The 21,277-nt window shown below is 54.2% G+C and overlaps 1 protein-coding gene across 2 annotated transcripts in view; it reads left to right on the top strand.

The window, feature by feature from the left end:
• The window catches only part of apbb1ip (amyloid beta (A4) precursor protein-binding, family B, member 1 interacting protein), a 256,190-nt gene that overhangs the window by 212,753 nt on the left and 22,160 nt on the right, over positions 1-21,277 (top strand). For both annotated transcript variants that reach the window (XM_072508444.1, XM_072508445.1), the window contains exons 8-11: positions 1,829-1,900; positions 10,885-11,028; positions 14,068-14,178; positions 15,921-16,019. In XM_072508444.1, coding sequence (XP_072364545.1) covers positions 1,829-1,900; positions 10,885-11,028; positions 14,068-14,178; positions 15,921-16,019 — 426 coding nt within the window. The remainder of the gene's footprint in view (positions 1-1,828; positions 1,901-10,884; positions 11,029-14,067; positions 14,179-15,920; positions 16,020-21,277) is intronic.

Here is a 21,277-nt window from a genome sequence, read left to right as displayed (position 1 = left end):
AGTCCGCTGAATGGTGTGTTTAGCGCCTGCAGCTCAGCTCACCTACGCAGGAAGACTACTCGCAGATCGGGGGAGGCATTTATAAAGATAGCCCTGATCCTTTGACCTCCCTCTGCACCCCCCCCCCCCCCCCCACCTCACCCAACTTATCTTTCCAAGGTCCTCGAGCCCCCTCCCCCCACACTACCTCTTCTGGGCAAGCCCCCCAGAGCCCGACCGCTGGCATGGGCAACCTGGCACCTTGGCACTGTCAACCCTGGCATCCTGGCAGTGCATCTGCCAACCTGGCAGCTCCTCCCGGGCACGCTGACAGTGCCAGGGTGCCAGGGCAGCATGCCAGGATGGCAGTGCCCAGGTGCCAGGAATGCCAGAGTGCCACCCTGCCCTGTCGCCTGCTACCTGGTGGCTTCAACCCCCCCCCGAGGTGCCATCACATTTGACCTTTGTGAACCAGTACCAAATGGCCCCTGGTCAAGGCTTCGTTGGTAAGGCCAATGAATCCTGGGCCCCGGGTGAATTGGACGAGCCCATATTTTAATGAGCCTAATGGCTCATTTAAATATGTGCGCACCTGGATCTCGTCCAGCGAGAGTGAGATCCAGATCTCACGAGTCACGAGATTCCCTTGAATCTCGCAAGACGCTTCGAGGGTCGGGAATCTCGATGCAGACCTCTCACAAGATTCAACTACTCATCTCAACACCAAGTCAGGCACGACAAGGCCGCTGAATCTTGTCCAACATTTTTTCTGGGGCCATAAAGTCAGCAGATGTGTTTACCTGGGCCCGATAAGGAAAGTTTTGACCTCCCATTCTGCAATCCCACTCCTTCCTCCTAATACCAAGAGCCACATGAAACACTGTTAGCAGTCAGTCTGGTCACTAACCTGCTGTTGGCACGTGGCAAGCTCTTAAGAATGCAAGAACAATTGTAGCCTATTCACCCACTCAAACCTGTTCTGCCTTTGAATGAGATCATGGCTGATCTGCATCTTAGCATACATACATCTGCTTTGGCTCCATATCCTTTTAACTCCTTGCTTAACAAATATAGACTGAAAATTATTAATTGATTATTTATGATGGGAGAAAGTCCCACAATTCTACCACCTTTTGTGCAAAGATTTCCTGACTTCAGTCTTGAATGGCTTTGCTCTGATATTAAGGTTTTATTCCATTGTCCTCAAATGCCCCTCGACCTCCACCAAGGAATAATTGCCTCTGTCCACCATATCAACTCCTTCCAAAATTTAAAAAACTCAGGTACCAAGTCGGGCGCGATGAGGCCGCTAGATCGCCCCCTAAGAGTAGGTGAATACCGTTCTGAATCTCACCCAAAAAGCCGGTGGAAAACACCTTGCCAAAATTGTCCAAAAGGAAACCTTTTGGATGAATAGCGTCCATTGTCTCATGTTATCAACCAATTTGTTTATCTGTTTCTTGTAATTTGAACTCTATCCCCATTCCTCTGACATCTCCATCCCCCCCCACCCCCAAATTTGTATAGTTTTATTTCCATCCTGAGTTGCAAACGTACTGTAAATAACAGTGGTTACAGAGAATGACTTATATGTGTAGAACAGTACCTCACCAAGGACTCAGTGCCGGCAGGATAGGAGAGAAAATAATGGGAAATAGACAGCAAGCAAGTCAAAATATTTTTTAAATATGCTGTATGAATCTGATGGCATGATGGACAAAACATTGTTAGCAGATGGAAAACGACCAAACAATCAATACCACAGTCACCTAACACTCAGAATGTGTATGATGAATTTTATTCTGACAAATAGCAGATAAATAACTTTCCTTTTGTGTTTTTTGTCCAGAATTTCTATATTGCAAAGAACAAAGCAGAAGGGAAGGACATGAAAGAGAAAAACAAAGGGGCTTTACTGGAGGTAAGTAAATTTGAAAAGAATGCCTGAAGTTGCCAGAGTTTTTGGAGAAGTCTGGATACCTGCGGAGGAAAGGTCAGCGGGTATCCTGCAGCCGCAGGTCTGGCAGCACCTGTAGGGAGAGAAAAGAGCTTACGGGTCATCTGGACTCGAAACGTCAGCTCTTTTCTCTCCCTACAGATGCTGCCTGCCCTCCTGAGATTTTCCAGCATTTACTCTTTGGTTTAAGGTACTGTTTAGGATTGTTCAGAGTAGCTCCACCTGATGATGTGGTCACTGTTGAGGAATGTTGAGGGCCCCAGGCCTAAAACAGGTAATTTTTTAAAATATTAAAAATTCAAGGACCCAGTGTCGTAGAGAAAAGACCACTGGGGAAATTACTGGGGCCACAGGGGGGTGCCTTCCCTACGCATGGTCCCGTCTTTGTTCCATAGACCCTGGTACACCGGGATCTGCTGGGTGGCTGCTGTCTGCAGCTATTCTTGCCACTGGAGTAATGCCAGCAATCCTGGAAAACAGTCCGAACTGCTGTCAAATCCACCATTTGGAGACTTCCCCATATCAGAGTGACTGCATTGGGGAGCCATTCCAACACAGCTCCCCGCTGCCCGGCATGTTACTAGCCCATCTGCCTTCCAACCCATCGCTTGCGCACCCCCCCCCCCCCCCCCCTACAAGGTTGGTTAAATCCCAGCCCCAGTCTCAATTAGATCAGCTAGCCCCTTTCCCTAAATCCTATTGGTAGCTTTTAACCAACACCCATACATCTTGAAAATTCTGAAACTTGCCAACAGCACCATTCTGGTGCGGATGAAAAATAAAATTTCTGATGACATTGATCTGGGTCACAGGTCTGCGAGATTTTCAATTTGCTTTAATGACTCAGCATTTAATTTACATTGACAGCTGAGGATTCTCCTGAGATTTCACTGTTTCTTACTGATCATGTCAGGAGGCATTAAGAGAGGATGTCATGGTTTATTCAACCAGACACAGCACATCAGACAGCACATTAAGATTTTTTACTTCAAATTTTCTTCATATTTTGACTCTATTTAATTGCGACAAATCTCACAAGTCTTTAACAAATAACTGTGCTGTATATGACTAATCCCATTCAAATGGCAGCATGGTGGCATTGTGGATAGCACAATTGCTTCACAGCTCCAGGGTCCCAGGTTCGATTCCGGCTTGGGTCACTGTCTGTGCGGAGTCTGCACATCCTTCCCGTGTGTGCGTGGGTTTCCTCCGGGTGCTCCGGTTTCCTCCCACAGTCCAAAGATGTGCAGGTTAGGTGGATTGGCCATGATAAATTGCCCTTAGTGTCCAAAATTGCCCTTAGTGTTGGGTGGAGTTACTGGGTTATGGAGGTAAGGTGGAGGTGTTGACCTTGGGTAGGGTGCTCTTTCCAAGAGCCGGTGCAGACTCGATGGGCCGAATGGCCTCTTTCTGCACTGTAAATTCTATGATAATCTATGAAACCTGATACGATAAGCACAAGGTCCAGCAGTATAGGCTAATTTATGGAAGAACTGTCAGCATTATCAAAGTGTTAGAAAATCCGATGCACGTTTAAATTGGGGGTGGTCAAATCCCTAGTCTCAAAAATCTTTATAATATGAGTATTATAATACCTACGTTAAATTTTCAGATTGTTTAATATATTTTTCATATAGTATAGATCCCAGCCCAGGTCACAGTCCGTGTAAAGTTTGCACATTCTCCCCGTGTCTGCGTGGGTCTCACCCCCACAACCAAAAGATGTACAGGGTAGGTAGATTGGCCACACTAAATTCCCCCTTAACTGGAATTTTTTTTAAAAATTTGAGCTACCACAAAATGCATTTAAACAGCTAGGAAGTTTACAATGAATATTCTTAAAGAGGAAGTCACCACTAAATTTGTAAGATTCCACTTTTCGTATATTGAACTGGTATGTTATAAAGGGAAAGTTAATCCTAGTAAGAAATTATTTTTACATTCTTTACTGTAGCAGCTTTTCCATGTTCATTTTGGTTAATAATAATTGATTGTGATGATACACGGCTTGGTATCAGTTTGTCATACAATTCTAAACAGGTTATCTATCAGCTTATAAAAAGAATAAATAGCACACAATAAATAATTGGAAAAAACGTTATCTAATTTGCAAATACATATGGGGCGTCATTCTCCGACCCCCCGCCGGGTCGGAGAATGGCCATAGGCCGCCGTGAATCCCGCCCCCGCCGAAGTTTCCAGTACCGGAGATTGGGCAGGGGCGGAAATCGGGCCGTGCCGGTTGGCGGGACCCCCCGCTGGATTATCCGGCCCGGATGGGCCGAAGTCCCGCCCAGAAATTGCCTGTCCCGCCGACGTAAATCAAAGCTGGTATTTACCGGCGGGACCAGGCGGCGTGGGCGGGCTCCGGGGTCCTGGGGGGGGGGCGCGGGGCGATCTGAACCCGGGGGGTGCCCCCACGGTGGCCTGGCCCGCGATCGGGGCCCACCGATCTGCGGGCGGGCCTGTGCCGTGGGGGCACTCTTTCCCTTCCGCCTCCGCTACGGCCTCCACCATGGCGGAGGCGGAAGAGACTCTCCCCACTGCGCATGCGCGGGAAACTGACAGCGGCCGCTGACGCTCCCGCGCATGCGCCGGGAAACTGTCAGCGGCCGCTGACGCTCCCGCGCATGCGCCGCATTTCCGCGCCAGCTGGCGGGGCAACAAACGCCATTTCCGCCAGCTGGCGGGGCGGAAATCCCTCCGGCGTCGGCCTAGCCCCTCAATGTTGGGGGCTAGGCCGCCAAAGATGCGGAGCATTCCGCACCTTTGGGCCGGCGCGATGCCCGTCTGATTGGCGCCCTGTTTGGCGCCAGTCAGCGGACATCGCGCTGTTGGGGGAGAATTTCGCCCATGAAAATGCAAATATAAAGGGCGGGATTCTCCCAACGGGAGTCTAAGTGCTGACGCCGGAGTAAAAACTGGAGAGTTTTACTCCGGAGTCGGTGCCCATTCCCAGACCCCTATTCTCCCCCCTCCGTGGGGCAAGCAGGGGCAACGCGCGATTTACGGGGGCACGACCTCGGCGCGCGTCAGAGACCCGGTGCTGCGTAAAAGCCGCAGCGCCTTGGGTCCCACGCATGTGCATTTGGGCCGGCGGCAACTAGCGCATGCGCGGTGGCCGTCCTCCCCCAGGCCGCCCCGCTCAAACATGGCGGATCGATCCAGGCTCGCCAGTGGAAGAAAGGACGCCCGCCGACAGAGAGGCCGGCCCGCCGATCGGTTCATCCCGATCACGTACCAGGCTACTCCGGAGGCCCCCCCGGGAACGGAGCCCCCCTTCCCCCACCCCCCACAGGCCACCCCCAAGCCTTTGCGACGAGTACTTGCCGGCAGCGACCAGGGGCGGGATTCTCCGACCCCCCGCCGGGTCGGAGAATCACCGGGAGCTGGCGTGCATCCCGCCCCCGCTAGTTGCCGAATTCTCCGGATATTCGGTGGGGGTGGGAATCGCGCCGGTCGGCGGGCCCCCCCCGTCGATTGTCCGGCCCGCGATGGGCCCAAGTCCCGCTGCTGTCATGCCTGTCCCGCCGACGAGAATCAAACCACTTCTCTTCCCGGCGGGACTAGGCGGCACGAGCAAGCTCCGGGGTCCTGGGGGCCGCGGGACGATCTGGCCCCGGGGATGCCCCCACAGTGGCCTGGCCCGCGTTCGGGGCCTACCGATCCGTGGGCGGGCCTGTGCCGTGGGGGCACTCTTTTCCCTCCGCCTTGGCCACAGCCTCCGCGATGGCCGACGCGTAAGAGACACCCCCCCACTGCGCATACACGGGGATGATGTCAGCGGCCACTGACGCTCCCGCTGCATGCGCGGACTTCCGCTGCCCGGTGAACTTCTTTCGGTCCCGGCTGGCGTGGCGTCAAAGGCCTTCCATGCCAGCCGGTGGAGAGGAAACCACTCCGGCGCGGGCCTAGCCCCTCACGGTAAATGCTTGGCCCCTAAAGGTGCGGAGGGGGGGGTGGGTCGATCTGGCCCCGGGGGGGGTGCCCCCACGGTGGCCTGGCCCACGATCGGGGCCCACCGATCCGCGGGCGGGCCTGTGCCATGGGGGCACTCTTTTCCTTCCACCTTCGCCACGGTCTCCACCATGGCGGAGGCGGAAGAGACCCCCTCCACTGTGCATGCACGGGGATGCCGTGAGTGGCCGCGGACGCTCCCGCGCATGCGCCGCCTGGCAAAGTCAGTTTTGCGCCAGCCGGCGGGGCACCAAAGGCCTTTCCCGCCAGCTGGCAGGGCGGAAATCAGTCCGGCGCGGGCCTAGCCCCTCAAGGTTAGGGCTCGGCCGCTCAAGGGTTGCGATTCTCCACTCCGGCGCCAGTTGGGAGAATCGCTTGGGCCGCCAGAATTTCCCGCGACGCCGGCCCGACGCCCTCCCGCGATTCTCCCAAGCGGCGGGAATGGTCCCGTCGAGTTCCACGCTCCGCAGGCCGGAGAATCGCCGGAGACACCCAAAATGGCGATTCTCCGGCACCTCTGCTATTCTCAGGGCCGGATGGGCCGAGAGGCCACCGATCGTCGGGCCGTCCTCTCTGAAGGAGGACCTCCTTCCTTCCGCAGCCCCGCAAGATCCGTCCGCCATCTTCTTGCGGGGCGGACTCCGGGAGGACGGCAACCACGCATGCGCGGGTGACACCAGGGGCGTCATTCTCCGACCCCCCGCCGGGTCGGAGAATGGCCGTTGGCCGCCGTGAATCCCGCCCCCGCCGAAGTCTCCGGTACCGGAGATTGGGCGGGGGCGGAAATCGGGCCGTGCCGGTTGGCGGGACCCCCCACTCAATTCTCCGGCCCGGATGGGCCGAAGTCCCGCCCAGAAATTGCCTGTCCCGCCGGCGTAAATCAAAGCTGGTATTTACCGGCGGGACCAGGCGGCGTGGGCGGGCTCCGGGGTCCTGGGGGGGGCGCGGGGCGATCTGACCCCGGGGGTGCCCCCACGGTGGCCTGGCCTGCGATCGGGGCCCACCGATCTGCGGGCGGGCCTGTGCCGTGGGGGCACTCTTTCCCTTCCGCCTCCGCTACGGCCTCCACCATGGCGGAGGCAGAAGAGACTCTCCCCACTGCGCATGCGCGGGAAACTGACATCGGCCGCTGACGCTCCCGCGCATGCGCCGCATTTCCGCGCCAGCTGACGGGGCAACAAACGCCATTTCCGCCAGCTGGCGGGGCAACAAACGCCATTTCCGCCAGCTGGCGGGCGGAAATCCCTCCGGCGCCGGCCTAGCCCCTCAATGTTGGGGCTCGGCCCCCAAAGATGCGGAGCATTCCGCACCTTTGGGCCGGCGCGATGCCCGTCTGATTGGCTCCGTTTTGGGCGCCAGTCGGCGGACATCGCGCCGTTGGGGGAGAATTTCGCCCCAATTTCGCCCCAGCCGGCCGCGTCGTGTATGCGACGCCGCCTTTACGCGGCGACAAGGCCTGGCGCGTGTAGATGACGCGGCCCTGCTCCTAGCCCATTATCGGGCCCTGAATCGGTCGGGATAGGGGCCGTTTCGCGCCGTCGTGAACCTCGACGGCGTTCACGACGGCATGGGCACTTCGGCGCGGGAGTGGAGAATCCCGCCCCCGATGCGGAGACTTCCGCACCTTTGGGGCGGCCGATGCCGGACTGATTTGCGCCGTTTTAGGCGCCGGTCGGCGGACATCACGCCGATATCGGAGAATCCCGCCCCACATCTGTAACACATGTCACGTTTATTGTAAGTTAATTCTGTTGAATTTCAGGATCTCCACAAAGATATACTGAAGACCACTTAAGGAATGTACTTTGAACATTCAAGTATAGGTTACATGACACAAAATAATAATTGAAGCCAGTTATTAGATTTTACTGAGATTGTCTTTGCAAAAAGTCCCAGAATTAAACATCTATGCTTGTGACATTTCTGAATGCTACAATAAAGTCAGTGAAGACGCCTTTACTGTAGGGGCTGCTGCTCTGTCAGAAGTACTTCATTGGGTGTTAAGCATTTTGGAACTTCCTGTGGTTTCGAAAGGTGCAGTATAAAAGCCATGCCTTTCTTTAATGGGTGATATTAGCAATTACTGAAAAAAAGGTTAAACTACACAGCTGCCAAAATCATTTCTTTTTATAAATGGAATGAATCATTGATATGCCTACAGTGCAGAAGGAAGCCATTTGGCCCATCGAGTCTGAACGAGCCTCTGAAAAAGGACCCTAACTAGGCCCAATCCCCATCCTATCCCCATAACCCCACCTAACCTTTGGACACTTAGGGACAATTCAACATAGCCAATCCACCTAACCTGTACATCTTTTGGACTGTGGGAGGAAATCCACGCAGATACAGGGAGAATGTGTAAACTCCACATAGATAGTCACCCAAGGCCGAAATTGAACCCGAGTCCCTGGTGCTGTGAGGCAGCAGTGCTAACCACTGTGTCACTCTGCCATAGAGTCTAAATACCCCAAAGTCGAACAAGCAAACTTTAAAATGAATGGTCGACGAAGGGGCACCTTCCCTTGTTGAAGTATGTACCCTGCCCGCAATCTGTTTTTAATCCTTTTTACACGCAATAAGAAAGCTGATTTTGTGATGGAGTGTGTCTTTTTCTTAAGAGTGGCCACATTTTCTTCCATTCAATCACGAATATTGCTGTGATACTGTTGAGCTCAATTGGCTGGACAGCTGGTTTGTGACGAAGAGTGAGGCTAGTAACACAGGTTCAATTCCTGTAGCTGAGGTTATTCATGAAGGCCCACCTTCTCAACTTTGCCTCTCGCCTGAGTGTGGTGATCCTCAGGTTAAATCACCACCAGTCAGCTCTTTCCCTCAAAGGAAAAAGCAGCCTATGGCCATCTGGTACTATGGCGACTTTACCTTTACTGTGACATTAGCATGATCCTTAATAGTTGCTTCCTTCAACAATCCCTTTTGAATAATAATCTTTATTAGTGTCGCAAGTAGGCTTACATTAACACTGCAATGAAGTTACCGTGAAAATCCCCTAATCGCCACATTACGGCGCCTGTTCGGGTACACAGAGGCAGAATTCAGGATGTCCAATTCACCTAACAAGCACGTCCTTCGGGATTTGTGGGAGGAACCCAGAGTGCCCGGAGGAAACCCAGGCAGACAGGGGGAGAACGTGCAGACTTCGCAGACAGTGACCCAAGCCTGGAATCGAATCCGGGTCCCTGGCGCTGTGAAGAAACAGTGCTAACCACTGTGCTACCGTGCCACCCAAAGACTCCAAGGTCAAATTAATGCCCTGGTTAATTTGGCGCAAACTGAAATTTCAACTGGAAATTCCCTAGAACAACAAAGAACAAAGAAATGTACAGCACAGGAACAGGCCCTTCGGCCCTCCAAGCCCGTGCCGACCATACTGCCCGACTAAACCACAATCTTCTACACTTCCTGGGTCCGTATCCTTCTATTCCCATCCTATTCATATATTTGTCAAGATGCCCCTTAAATGTCCCTATCGTCCCTGCTTCCACTACCTCCTCCGGTAGTGAGTTCCAGGCACCCACTACCCTCTGCGTAAAAAACTTGCCTCGTACATCTACTCTAAACCTTGCCCCTCTCACCTTAAACCTATGCCCCCTAGTAATTGACCCCTCTACCCTGGGGAAAAGCCTCTGACTATCCACTCTGTCTATGCCCCTCATAATTTTGTATACCTCTATCAGGTCGCCCCTCAACCTCCTTCGTTCCAGTGAGAACAAACCGAGTTTATTCAATCGCTCCTCATAGCTTATGCCCTCCATACCAGGCAACATTCTGGTAAATCTCTTCTGCACCCACTCTAAAGCCTCCACATCCTTCTGGTAGTGTGGCGACCAGAATTGAACACTATACTCCAAGTGTGGCCTAACTAAGGTTCTATACAGCTGCAACATGACTTGCCAATTCTTATACTCAATGCCCCGGCCAATGAAGGCAAGCATGCCGTATGCCTTCTTGACTACCTTCTCCACCTGTGTTGCCCCTTTCAATGACCTGTGGACCTGTACTCCTAGATCTCTTTGACTTTCAATACTCTTGAGGGTTCTACCATTCACTGTATATTCCCTACCTGCATTAGCCCTTCCAAAATGCATTACCTCACATTTGTCCGGATTAAACTCCATCTACCATCTCTCCGCCCAAGTCTCCAGACAATCTAAATCCTGCTGTATCCTCTGACAGTCCTCATCGCTATCCGCAATTCCACCAACCTTTGTGTCGTCTGCAAACTTACTAATCAGACCCGTTACATTTTCCTCCAAATCATTTATATATACTACAAACAGCAAAGGTCCCAACACTGATCCCTGTGGAACACCACTGGTCACAGCCCTCCAATTAGAAAAGCATCCCTCCATTGCTACCCTCTGCCTTCTATGGCCTAGCCAGTTCTGTATCCACCTTGCCAGTTCACCCCTGATCCCGTGTGACTTCACCTTTTGTACTAGTCTACCATGAGGGACCTTGTCAAAGGCCTTACTGAAGTCCATATAGACAACATCTACTGCCCTACCTGCATCAATCATCTTAGTGACCTCCTCGAAAAACTCTATCAAGTTAGTGAGACACGACCTCCCCTTCACAAAACCGTGCTGCCTCTCACTAATACGTCCATTTGCTTCCAAATGGGAGTAGATCCTGTCTCGAAGAATTCTCTCCAGTAATTTCCCTACCACTGAAGTAAGGCTCACCGGCCTGTAGTTCCCGGGATTATCCTTGCTACCCTTCTTAAACAGAGGAACAAGCATATCCTATGACGAGAGCTCAGGCTAATAATTGTGTCAATTTCAGGCGTCCAAGTTTCTTGATGATATCATTTTGATAAATTTGACTGCTCAGTTTTCCTAAGAATTGTAGCACCTTAAATAATCCCACTCTGAGGATTTGACCTCATGTTTATTAGCTTTATAAAAACATAGTCAGTGCTTTAGATGTTTAATACTTCCTGTCACATAAACTAAATTTATCTGCGCCTACAGGAATGTTTCTGTGGAACATCTGTCATTGTACCAGAGCTTGAAGGAGCCCTCTGTGTAAAAGAAGATGGAAAAAAGTCGTGGAAACGTCGATACTTTCTCCTGCGAGCTTCCGGGATTTATTATGTTCCTAAAGGAAAAACTAAGGTCAGAATGTGTAAAGATGCATTATTTTGTTCAGAGAAAATTAAGCTATAGTAATGCTTAATCACATATCTGAAATCATAATTCCACAGTCAGAGATGCCTCCAGACAAAACATAAAACAGTAGAAAGACTGCCAGTAGCAACTCCCACGGCAAGAAAGGGCTTACACAGTGAATGCTGTTACTAAAAGACTATTAAAGGTGTTTTTACTACCCCCTACTGACAGTAACACATGCTGCAGACAGCCAAAATCCATCTAATAACCAACTAAGAATAAGAATTCCTCTGGTCATTCTCGGCAACACATGTTTTTGAAAATTCTTTCCTGAGATCTGGGGCGAGATTCTCCGACCCCCCGCCGGGTCGGAGAATCGCCGGGGGACTGGCGTGAATCACATTGTGATCCAAAAAGACGAGGTGTTGGGTGTCTTAAAAAATATTAAGGTAGATAAGTCCCCAGGGCCGGATGGGATCTACCCCAGAATACTGAAGGAGGCTGGAGAGGAAATTGCTGAGGCCTTGACAGAAATCTTTGGATCCTCGCTGTCTTCAGGGGATGTCCCGGAGGACTGGAGAATAGCCAATGTTGTTCCTCTGTTTAAGAAGGGTGGCAGGGATAATCCCGGGAACTACAGGCCGGTGAGCCTTACTTCAGTGGTAGGGAAATTACTGGAGAGAATTCTTCGAGACAGGATCTACTCCCATTTGGAAGCAAATGGACGTATTAGTGAGAGGCAGCACGGTTTTGTGAAGGGGAGGTCGTGTCTCACTAACTTGATAGAGTTTTTCGAGGAGGTCACTAAGATGATTGATGCAGGTAGGGCAGTAGATGTTGTCTATATGGACTTCAGTAAGGCCTTTGACAAGGTCCCTCATGGTAGACTAGTACAAAAGGTGAAGTCACACGGGATCAGGGGTGAACTGGCAAGGTGGATACAGAACTGGCTAGGCCATAGAAGGCAGAGGGTAGCAATGGAGGGATGCTTTTCTAATTGGAGGGCTGTGACCAGTGGTGTTCCACAGGGATCAGTGCTGGGACCTTTGCTCTTTGTAGTATATATAAATGATTTGGAGGAAAATGTAACTGGTCTGATTAGTAAGTTTGCAGACGACACAAAGGTTGGTGGAATTGCGGATAGCGATGAGGACTGTCTGAGGATACAGCAGGATTTAGATTGTCTGGAGACTTGGGCGGAGAGATGGCAGATGGAGTTTAACCTGGACAAATGTGAGGTAATGCATTTTGGAAGGGCTAATGCAGGTAGGGAATATACAGTGAATGGTAGAACCCTCAAGAGTATTGAAAGTCAAAGAGATCTAGGAGTACAGGTCCACAGATCACTGAAAGGGGCTACACAGGTGGAGAAGGTAGTCAAGAAGGCATACGGCATGCTTGCCTTCATTGGCCGGGGCATTGAGTATAAGAATTGGCAAGTCATGTTGCAGCTGTATAGAACCTTAGTTAGGCCACACTTGGAGTATAGTGTTCAATTCTGGTCGCCACACTACCAGAAGGATGTGGAGGCTTTAGAGAGGGTGCAGAAGAGATTTACCAGAATGTTGCCTGGTATGGAGGGCATAAGCTATGAGGAGCGATTGAATAAACTCGGTTTGTTCTCACTGGAACGAAGGAGGTTGAGGGGCGACCTGATAGAGGTATACAAAATTATGAGGGGCATAGACAGAGTGGATAGTCAGAGGCTTTTCCCCAGGGTAGAGGGGTCAATTACTAGGGGGCATAGGTTTAAGGTGAGAGGGGCAAAGTTTAGAGTAGATGTACGAGGCAAGTTTTTTACGCAGAGGGTAGTGGGTGCCTGGAACTCACTACCGGAGGAGGTCGTGGAGGCAGGGACGATAGGGACATTTAAGGGGCATCTTGACAAATATATGAATAGGATGGGAATAGAAGGATACGGACCCAGGAAGTGTAGAAGATTGTAGTTTAGTTGGGCAGTATGGTCGGCACGGGCTTGGAGGGCCGAAGGGCCTGTTCCTGTGCTGTACATTTCTTTGTTCTTTGTTTGTTCTTTGAATCCCGCCCCCGCCGGTTGCCGAAGTCTCCGGCACCGGATATTCGGCGGGGGCAGGAATCGCGCCGCACCGGTTGGCGGGCCCCCCCCCCCGCTCGATTCTCCGGCCCGGATGGGCCGAAGTCCCGCCGCTAAAATGCCTGTCCCGCCGGCGTAAATTAAACCACCTACCTTACCGGCGGGACAAGGTGGCGCGGGCGGGCTCCGGGGTCCTGGGGGGGGCGCGGGGCGATCTGGCCCCGGGGGGTGCCCCCCACGGTGGCCTGGCCCGCGATCGGGGCCCACCGATCCGCGGGAGGGCCTGTGCCGTGGGGGCACTCTTTCCCTTCCGCCTCCGCCACGGTCTCCACCATGGCGGAGGCGGAAGAGACTCCCTCCACTGCGCATGCGCGGGAATGCCGTCAGCGGCCGCTGACGCTCCCGCGCATGCGCCGCCCGGAGATGTCATTTCCGCGCCAGCTGGTGGGGCACCAAAGGCCTTTTCCGCCAGCTGGCGGTGCGGAAATTCGTCCGGCGCCGACCTAGCCCCTCAAGGTTGGGGCTCGGCCCCCAAAGATGCGGAGCATTCCGCACCTTTGGGGCAGCGCGATGCCCGTCTGATTTGCGCCGTTTTGGGCGCCAGTCGGCGGACATCGCGCCGTTTCCGGAGAATTTCACCCGAGAAGTCAATGGCAAGTCCAGCATTTGCTACCCATGACTAATTTATCTTGAGAAAGTGGTGGTGAGCCATCTTCTTGAGCTGCTGCACTCTAGTGTGCTGGTAGAAAGGATCTTTCAGGATTTTGACCCAGTGACACTAAAGGAACATCGCTATAGTTCCGAGTGAGGATGTGAGAGGCTTGGAGGGGAACTTGCTGGGGGTGGTGTTCCCATGTGCCTGCTGCCCTTGTCCTTCTAGGTTGCCACGATCATAGCTTGGAAGGGTGTAAATTGATTTGCAAAGAATTCCTCTGTTGAGAATTTTGAACATGTTTGAAAACACATTCCAAATGATTTGACTTTTCCAACAGACATCTCGGGATCTGGTTTGTTTCATCCAATTCGAGAATGTCAATATTTACTACGGAATGAATTACAAAGCAAAATACAAAGCACCGACTGATCACTGCTTCATACTGAAGGTAAACCACGGCAACTTTATTTAAAGCATTAGCTGCTTTCAAACATTTTTGTAAAGAATGGATTTAATTAGCATTTTATTGGAAATGAGGAAGAGTTAAAAATTGTGAACTCTGCACACTTGCAACTGTGATGCTAAATCAGGATAGAGGGGGGGTATCATGTTATTTCACAACATATGGGAATGTTGTAACATATGAGACACCCGTTTGGGAAATCCCTTGAGGCTGACAATTGGTACAAAAATTGGAAGCATATTCCTGTAATAGTTGCACGATCACGGACTTCGTCAGGATTACAAAAGTTATTTATTAACAAGGCAAAACTGTACAGAGGCCAGCAGGCTCCAGCTGCCCTGGGGCAGTCCACTGGCTGCACCAGTCCCTACATGTTTTCTGGCTCCCTCTACCTAAAATAGGACTCCACCTCCTGGGTGATTAGCCACTCTTAGTCCCAATTGGTCCCTCAAACCAAGTCACCCTCTTCTGCCATGCTGTCCCACCACACTGGCATCGGGCAACCCCTCTTACCATACAGGCATGGGGTGTTAGGAGGTCGCCCCGTGTGTATGTCCCAAACTTTAATTTGGTCCACGTAAATATTCTTAAAGGTAATTTTATTTTTGTGCTTTGAGTTTCTCATTTGGGGTGGCTGCAAAAATCCTTTAATGTGATTGGCTTCTTGGCTGCCCTGATGAGACCCCCTGTGCTCCGTGCTGTTCATGAGCAGTAAAGAACATGGCGCCCAGTGCAGTACCATTATATGGTGCTGGAGGTGAATAGAAACACAGTGAGACTTACTTCATGGTCAGCGAGCAACATTTACTCTTTTTCCTTCCAATTCCTTCCTTCCCTATTATTTGATTCACATACCCTTGAAAGGGATTTGTGTCATCAACCCAGATAGTTGAGCTGCTCAGATCCTACTTCATTTAATCAACAACCTGAACAAGTCTTTTATGCCATGGCATGTAAACCTTGTTATTATGCTGCACAATGACATTGTTATTCAGTGCTCATAGCCTCATGATGAACAATGTTTTCTTGCTTTCAAGCAAAAGTTATAGAGTGCAGGTTTTCTATTACTTGTGTCTGTTGTCATCTTTAATCTGTCACTCTTACTGGTAACAAAACTACAAAACTACTACACTCTGCTTATGTTATCTGGAAGGGATTTTGGTCAGATATGTGTATATTCAGGCTTTGGGTTGGGTGTGAGATACAGGGGGCAATTGTAGAGGAGGTGGTAAAATGGATATTGGCACATCCTTTCACAGTAAATCTAAAATGGCCATAAGCGTTTGCAAAAAGTAATGGCATTGTGGTTGTTTTGTGACCCCCATGTATCCCACAACTCCCAAGTATGTACAAGTGTGCCCCCTGCCCTCTTCTACAAAGAAGATCCAGTAATATGTACAATTGAACAGCAGAATGCTTCATCACAACTGACCAGGTCAGTTGAAGCTGCACCTTTTCATGCAGCAACCCTTCCTCTCACATGGGATAAGCTTCATTTTCCACTTTGCTCTGTATCTGCAAGTTACCATCTTGCTAGATTTGTCAGGCCTTTGTTCAAGCAAAACATGCACAAGAGGCAAGCGTCTATCACTTTTGTCAGATTGTCCTAGTGTCTCTCCCAAAAACCTTGATCTATATGTTTGTTTGTAAAAACCTACAGTTGACTACATATATTTTTAAACGATCAGAAATTAGTTCCAGATTTGACGATCAATTTCATTTGCTAGCACCCCCAGATTCAGAAAGATTCACAATACGTCAAGTACCTATGCTGTGATGATCCCTGGGCTCTACAACAGTGGGTAACTGGGATACGAATAGGAAAGGTGAGTGAAAAATGGAAATGTTGAAATTATTACTGAAATGGAGTAATTAAGATATTAAAAAGTAAACGTTGGCACCCACAAACATTATTTTCTAATGTATGTAGTTTTGCTTCTTTTTGTTTGTTTAAAGTTTACTTTGCTCTTTTGGCAATGCCTCTTCCCCTCAGTCCCTCTGTAAGAAGGCAGCTGAGAACCTGCCAATAAACTACTGTTAGCATTTCCCAAGCCAGTTACCATGAGTCATGTGGGGGCAGCTCAAGTTAACTTGTTATATTGTAGATATCCTAATGTTTAAATGCCGTGTAAAATGTAGGCATCCCAGGGGAATAAATTGTTTCATTTAATTGATTGAAACGGACCCTCGGTTCCATTATCACCTCTATGTTGTCAGAATTTTAATTGGCTGCAAGATCTGGATATGGGGCAGCGCCGTGGCAGAGTGGTTAGCACTACTGCCTCACAGCACCAGGGATGCCAGTTATATTCCAGACTTGGGAGACTATGGGCGTCATTCTCCGACCCCCCAGATGGTCGGAGAATGGCCGTTGGCCGCCGTTAATCCCGCCGGTTGCCGAAGTCTCCGAAGGGAGAAAAGTCGGCGGGGCGTTAATGTCACCGCTGCCGCGGAGAATGTCACGGGTCTGCGCAAGGCAGCCGATTTTCAGCCTGCCGATATTCTCCCTTCCGGATGGGCCGAAGTCCCGTCGACGTGATGACCGTTCACGTCGACGTAAATTAGACCTCCTTTTCATCGGCGTAACCCGGTGCTCCAGGCTCACACCGACCAGCGTGGAGGTGAGTGACGGCCTGGGGGGTTGGCTCTGGGCAGGCAATGGCGTGGCCGCAGTCTGAATGCGTGAGGAGAGGTGTGTCTCGGGTTGTGTGTGTGTGTGCGGCGGGGGGGGTGGTTAGAGTAGGCTGGGCTCCGGGGGAGTGCCGGGAGGGGGTCCGTGCCGGGGAGGTGGATGGGGGGTCCGTGCCGGGGTGGAGGTTGGGGGGGGTCCGTGCCGGGGTGGAGGTTGGGGGGGGGGGGTCCGTGCTGGGGTGGAGGTTGGGGGGGGGTCCGTGCCGGGGTGGAGGTTGGGGGGGGGGGTCCGTGCCGGGGAGGGGGATGGGGGGTCCGTGCCGGGGTGGAGGTTGGGGGGGGTCCGTGCCGGGGTGGAGGTTGGGGGGGGGGGGTCCGTGCTGGGGTGGAGGTTGGGGGGGGGTCCGTGCCGGGGTGGAGGTTGGGGGGGGGGGGGTCCGTGCCGGGGAGGGGGATGGGGGGTCCATGCCGGGGTGGAGGTTGGGGGGGGGGTCCGTGCCAGGGAGGGGGATGGGGGGTCCGTGCCGGGGAGGGGGATGGGGGGTCCATGCCGGGGTGGAGGTTGGTGGGGGTCCGTGCCAGGGAGGGGGATGGGGGGTCCGTGCCGGGGTGGAGGTTGGGGGGGGGTCCGTGCCGGGGTGGAGGTTGGGGGGGGGGGTCCGTGCTGGGGTGGAGGTTGGGGGGGGTCCGTGCCGAGGAGGGGGATGGGAGGGCAAGTGAGTTGGTCCACCTGGCCAGGTGCCAGCCTCCAACAGTTGGACCCATGCGGTCCATGCCACCTGGCTGGGGGGAGGAGGGGATATGGGCAATGATGACATGTCGTCGTTCCCCTCCCCCCCACCAGGCCGTCATGTTTTCAGATCATCCAGCGATGTTGGCCGCCGTGGTGGCAGCCGCTCATGTCTATGTTGCCCTGGATGAGGAGGAGGAGGAGGAGGAGGAGGAACGTGCCAGAGAGGCGGCGCAGGCTGCCGCAGAGGGGCAGGCGGCAGCCGCCCAGGCTGGAGGGACACCTGACCGACAGGACGAGGAGGGGGAGAAGGACGTCGCGGCCCCACGGCAACGGAGGCACCCGAGGGCGCCCCGTGTGTACCGGCCCCGGCAGTCATACCAGGACCTCACGGACCGGGAATGCAGGAGGAGACTCCGGATGAGCCGGGAAACCGTGGCACACATCTGCCACCTGCTGGCACACCTGTCACCGCGTGGCACTGGCGGGGGACACCCTCTCCCCGTGTCCGTCAAGGTTACGGTGGCCCTGAACTTTTATGCAACGGGGTCATTCCAGGCACCGAGTGGGGACCTGTCCGGCATATCGCAGACATCGGTGCATCGGTGCATCCGGGCAGTGACAGATGCCCTTTATGCCATGGCGCACCGCTACATCCGCTTCCCCGTAGACCGGGCCAGCCAAGATGCCCGGGCCGTGGGCTTCTCTGCCGTGGCCGGGTTCCCCATGGTCCAGGGCGCGATCGATGGGATTCACGTCGCCGTGCGGCCACCTGCAGATAACAGGGCCGTGTTCACTAATAGGAAGGGGACCTATTCGATGAACGTACAGGTGGTCTGCGACCACCGCATGATGATCCTGCACGTCTGCGCCCGTCACCCAGGCAGTGTACACGACTCATTCGTGTTGTCGCGGTCATCCATCCCCGGCATGTACGAGGGACGCCATCCCCGGCTGAGGGGCTGGTTGCTGGGCGACAGGGGCTACCCATTGCGATCGTGGCTGATGACGCCGATACGGAGGCCACGCAATGAGGCGGAGAACCGCTACAATGATGCCCATGTAGCGACAAGGGAAGTGATAGAGAGGTGCTTTGACGTGCTCAAGATGCGTTTCAGGTGCCTGGATCTCTCTGGGGGCGCCCTCCAGTATCGGTCAGATAGGGTCGGCCGCATCATTGTGGTGTTCTGCGTCCTGCACAACATAGCCCAGCAGAGGGGCGATGTGCCGCAGGCAGAGGAGGGCGGAGTGGAGGAGCAGCAGGAAGAGGCCCAGTCCTCCCCAGATGAGGGGGATGGGGGCAATGGTCAGGGCAGACGGGGTAGACACAGGCGGGTGGCTGTCCACCGTTACCGTTACGGGCACGGGACAGACTGATAGACGCCCGCTTCACTGACTAGATGGGCGTGGGAATCGGGTAGTATGGCCACAGACCGCACACCATGGCAACAGCCGACCACCCACACCCCCCACCCATCCACCCACCCAACACCCTCACCCCCCTCCCCAACCCCACCCACCCCACCTGCATGCACACCAACTACCCCCCCCCCCATTGCCGATCCGCCTGCGGCACAACGGGCCGGGCTCACACAGTTGCGGGTGGACGCGTGTCTATTGCAGGCCATGGAGGATGATGACAACCCGCCCTGCGGTGAGCTCCTGGCTCCACATCGTTGGACTATGTCTGACCCATGGCCACAGTACCACCATCCACCCGGACCATCCCTGCATGCGGCTGTGACACTGCAGCGCACGGTCCCGTCCTCTGCCCGGGGGCTGTTGATGGCGGCCCAGGGGGAAGGGGGCAGACTCACCTGGGGCTGAGGTAAGACCACCCCTCACACACACACTTGCGCTCAACGTACATGACACCCCCGCACACTTTGGACAGAGCACAAAGGCAGCTTCTGTAGGTGTAACATTGACTTTAATAACCAAAGGAGTTCACGCACGTGCCCTAGCCCCTAAAACTCATCTGTGCCCTGCAACCGTGTCAACTTACTCAGTGTCTAATTGTTTGGCCTTACGGGCCCTTTGACTACGTCTACGTGGTTCCCCAGACGGTACAGCAGAACTGGAGGTGGACTCCTGTGATTCCTGCCCTCTGACACTGGATCCCTTTGGCGGCCGTTTCCTGGGGCGTCCTGGCCTAGATGGGCCAGGCTGCGGCCCGTGCGACTGGGATGGCGAGCTGCCAGCCTGTCCTGCCCGTTGCCCACCCGATGCACCTGGGACGGAAGGGGGGGAGTCCGAGGTGTCGCGGTGTACCGGGACCTCCCCTACAGAGGGAGCCGGGACGGACCACACCACCTCCTCCTCCCTCGGGGTGCCCGATGGCCCCCAGGCCTCTACATGGGTGGGGTATGCGAACGGACTGGCCATCCGACGCCCCCCCGACATCTGGCGCTGCCAGTCCTGGAGGCCCGTGCTGGTATCGACAGGGGTCTGCAGGTTTGCAGCCATGGAGCCCAGGGGGTTGGCAAACCCTGTCTGTGACAGTGCGACGCTGGCTCGCACATGGCCACTGGCGCCGATGCCCTCAGCGATGGCCTGCAGAGACTGGGCCATGGCCTGCAGAGACTGGGCCATGGCCTGCTGAGACTGGGCTATGGCGTTGAGCGCCTCTGCCATCTGGTGCTGGCACTGGCTCATGGCCTCCTGTGAGAGGGCAGCCATTTCCTGGGCCACAGACGCCGCCTGCACGGAAGGCCCCAGGCCTCGCAAACCGTTCCCCATGTCTGACACCGTCGCACCCATTGCCTCCACTGCGGACGCCACCCGTGCGGTGTCGGCCTGGGTGGCACGCATGACCGGCACCACTCCCAGCTCCTGGACGCGGGTGGACTCCTCCACCTGCGACCGCAGCCGCCGCAAGCCGCCCGTCACCCTCTTCGCTCGTCTCCGGGTCGGTGGTTGCATCGGATCTATGTGTGGGTGTGGTAACTGCAGGAACCCGGGATCCATCTGGGCGGCAGATGTTCGCTTGGCCTGGGCTGCCCTCCGACCGCCCGGTCCCTCTGCTGCTCCTATCTCCACCTGCTGTACCGGGACGGCTGTGTTGTGCGCACCAGTGAGTGTACCAGACGCCTCATCACTAAAGTGCCCAACCGTGGTGAGCGTTTCTGCGATGGTGGAGGGTGTTGGTGACAGCAGTGGCGTTGTGTCATGCTCTTCGTCCCACTCTGAGTCCATGGCACTTTGGGGTGGGGGTTCGTCTCCACCCATCCACTCTGAGTCACTGTCCGGTATTTCGTCTTCCTGGGTAGTGCTGTCCCGGGTAGGGGTGTCCTGGGTAGTGGTGTCCTGGGTAGTGGTGTCCTGGGTAGTGGTGTCCTGGGTAGTGGTGTCCTGGCTCGGATGTGACGGGGGCCTGTAGCTGCCCCCCTCGTCGCTGGGTGGTCGCTCCCGCACGTGACGGGGGTGTCGTCTCCCTGTTGCTCCAGGTCTCTCCGTCTCCCGTGGTGTGCGAGGGGCATCCTGCGGGCGTCGCATGCTGGAGGGTCCGGGTCTCTCCGTCTCCCGTGGTCTCCGAGGGGCATCCTGCGGGCGTCGCATGCTGGAGGGTGCGGGTCTCTCCGTCTCCTGTGGTCTCCGAGGGGCATCCTGCGGGCGTCGCATGCTGGAGGGTGCTGGTCTCTCCGTCTCCTGTGGTCTCCGAGGGGCATCCTGCGGGCATCGCATGCTGGAGGGTGCGGGTCTCTCCGTCTCCTGTGGTCTCCG

This window comes from Scyliorhinus torazame, chromosome 6 (assembly GCF_047496885.1).
Source record: "Scyliorhinus torazame isolate Kashiwa2021f chromosome 6, sScyTor2.1, whole genome shotgun sequence".
In the NCBI taxonomy this organism is placed as follows: Eukaryota; Metazoa; Chordata; class Chondrichthyes; order Carcharhiniformes; family Scyliorhinidae; genus Scyliorhinus; species Scyliorhinus torazame.
The sequence above is the reverse complement of the archived record's forward strand: the minus strand, read 5'-3'. Positions and strand labels throughout refer to the sequence as shown.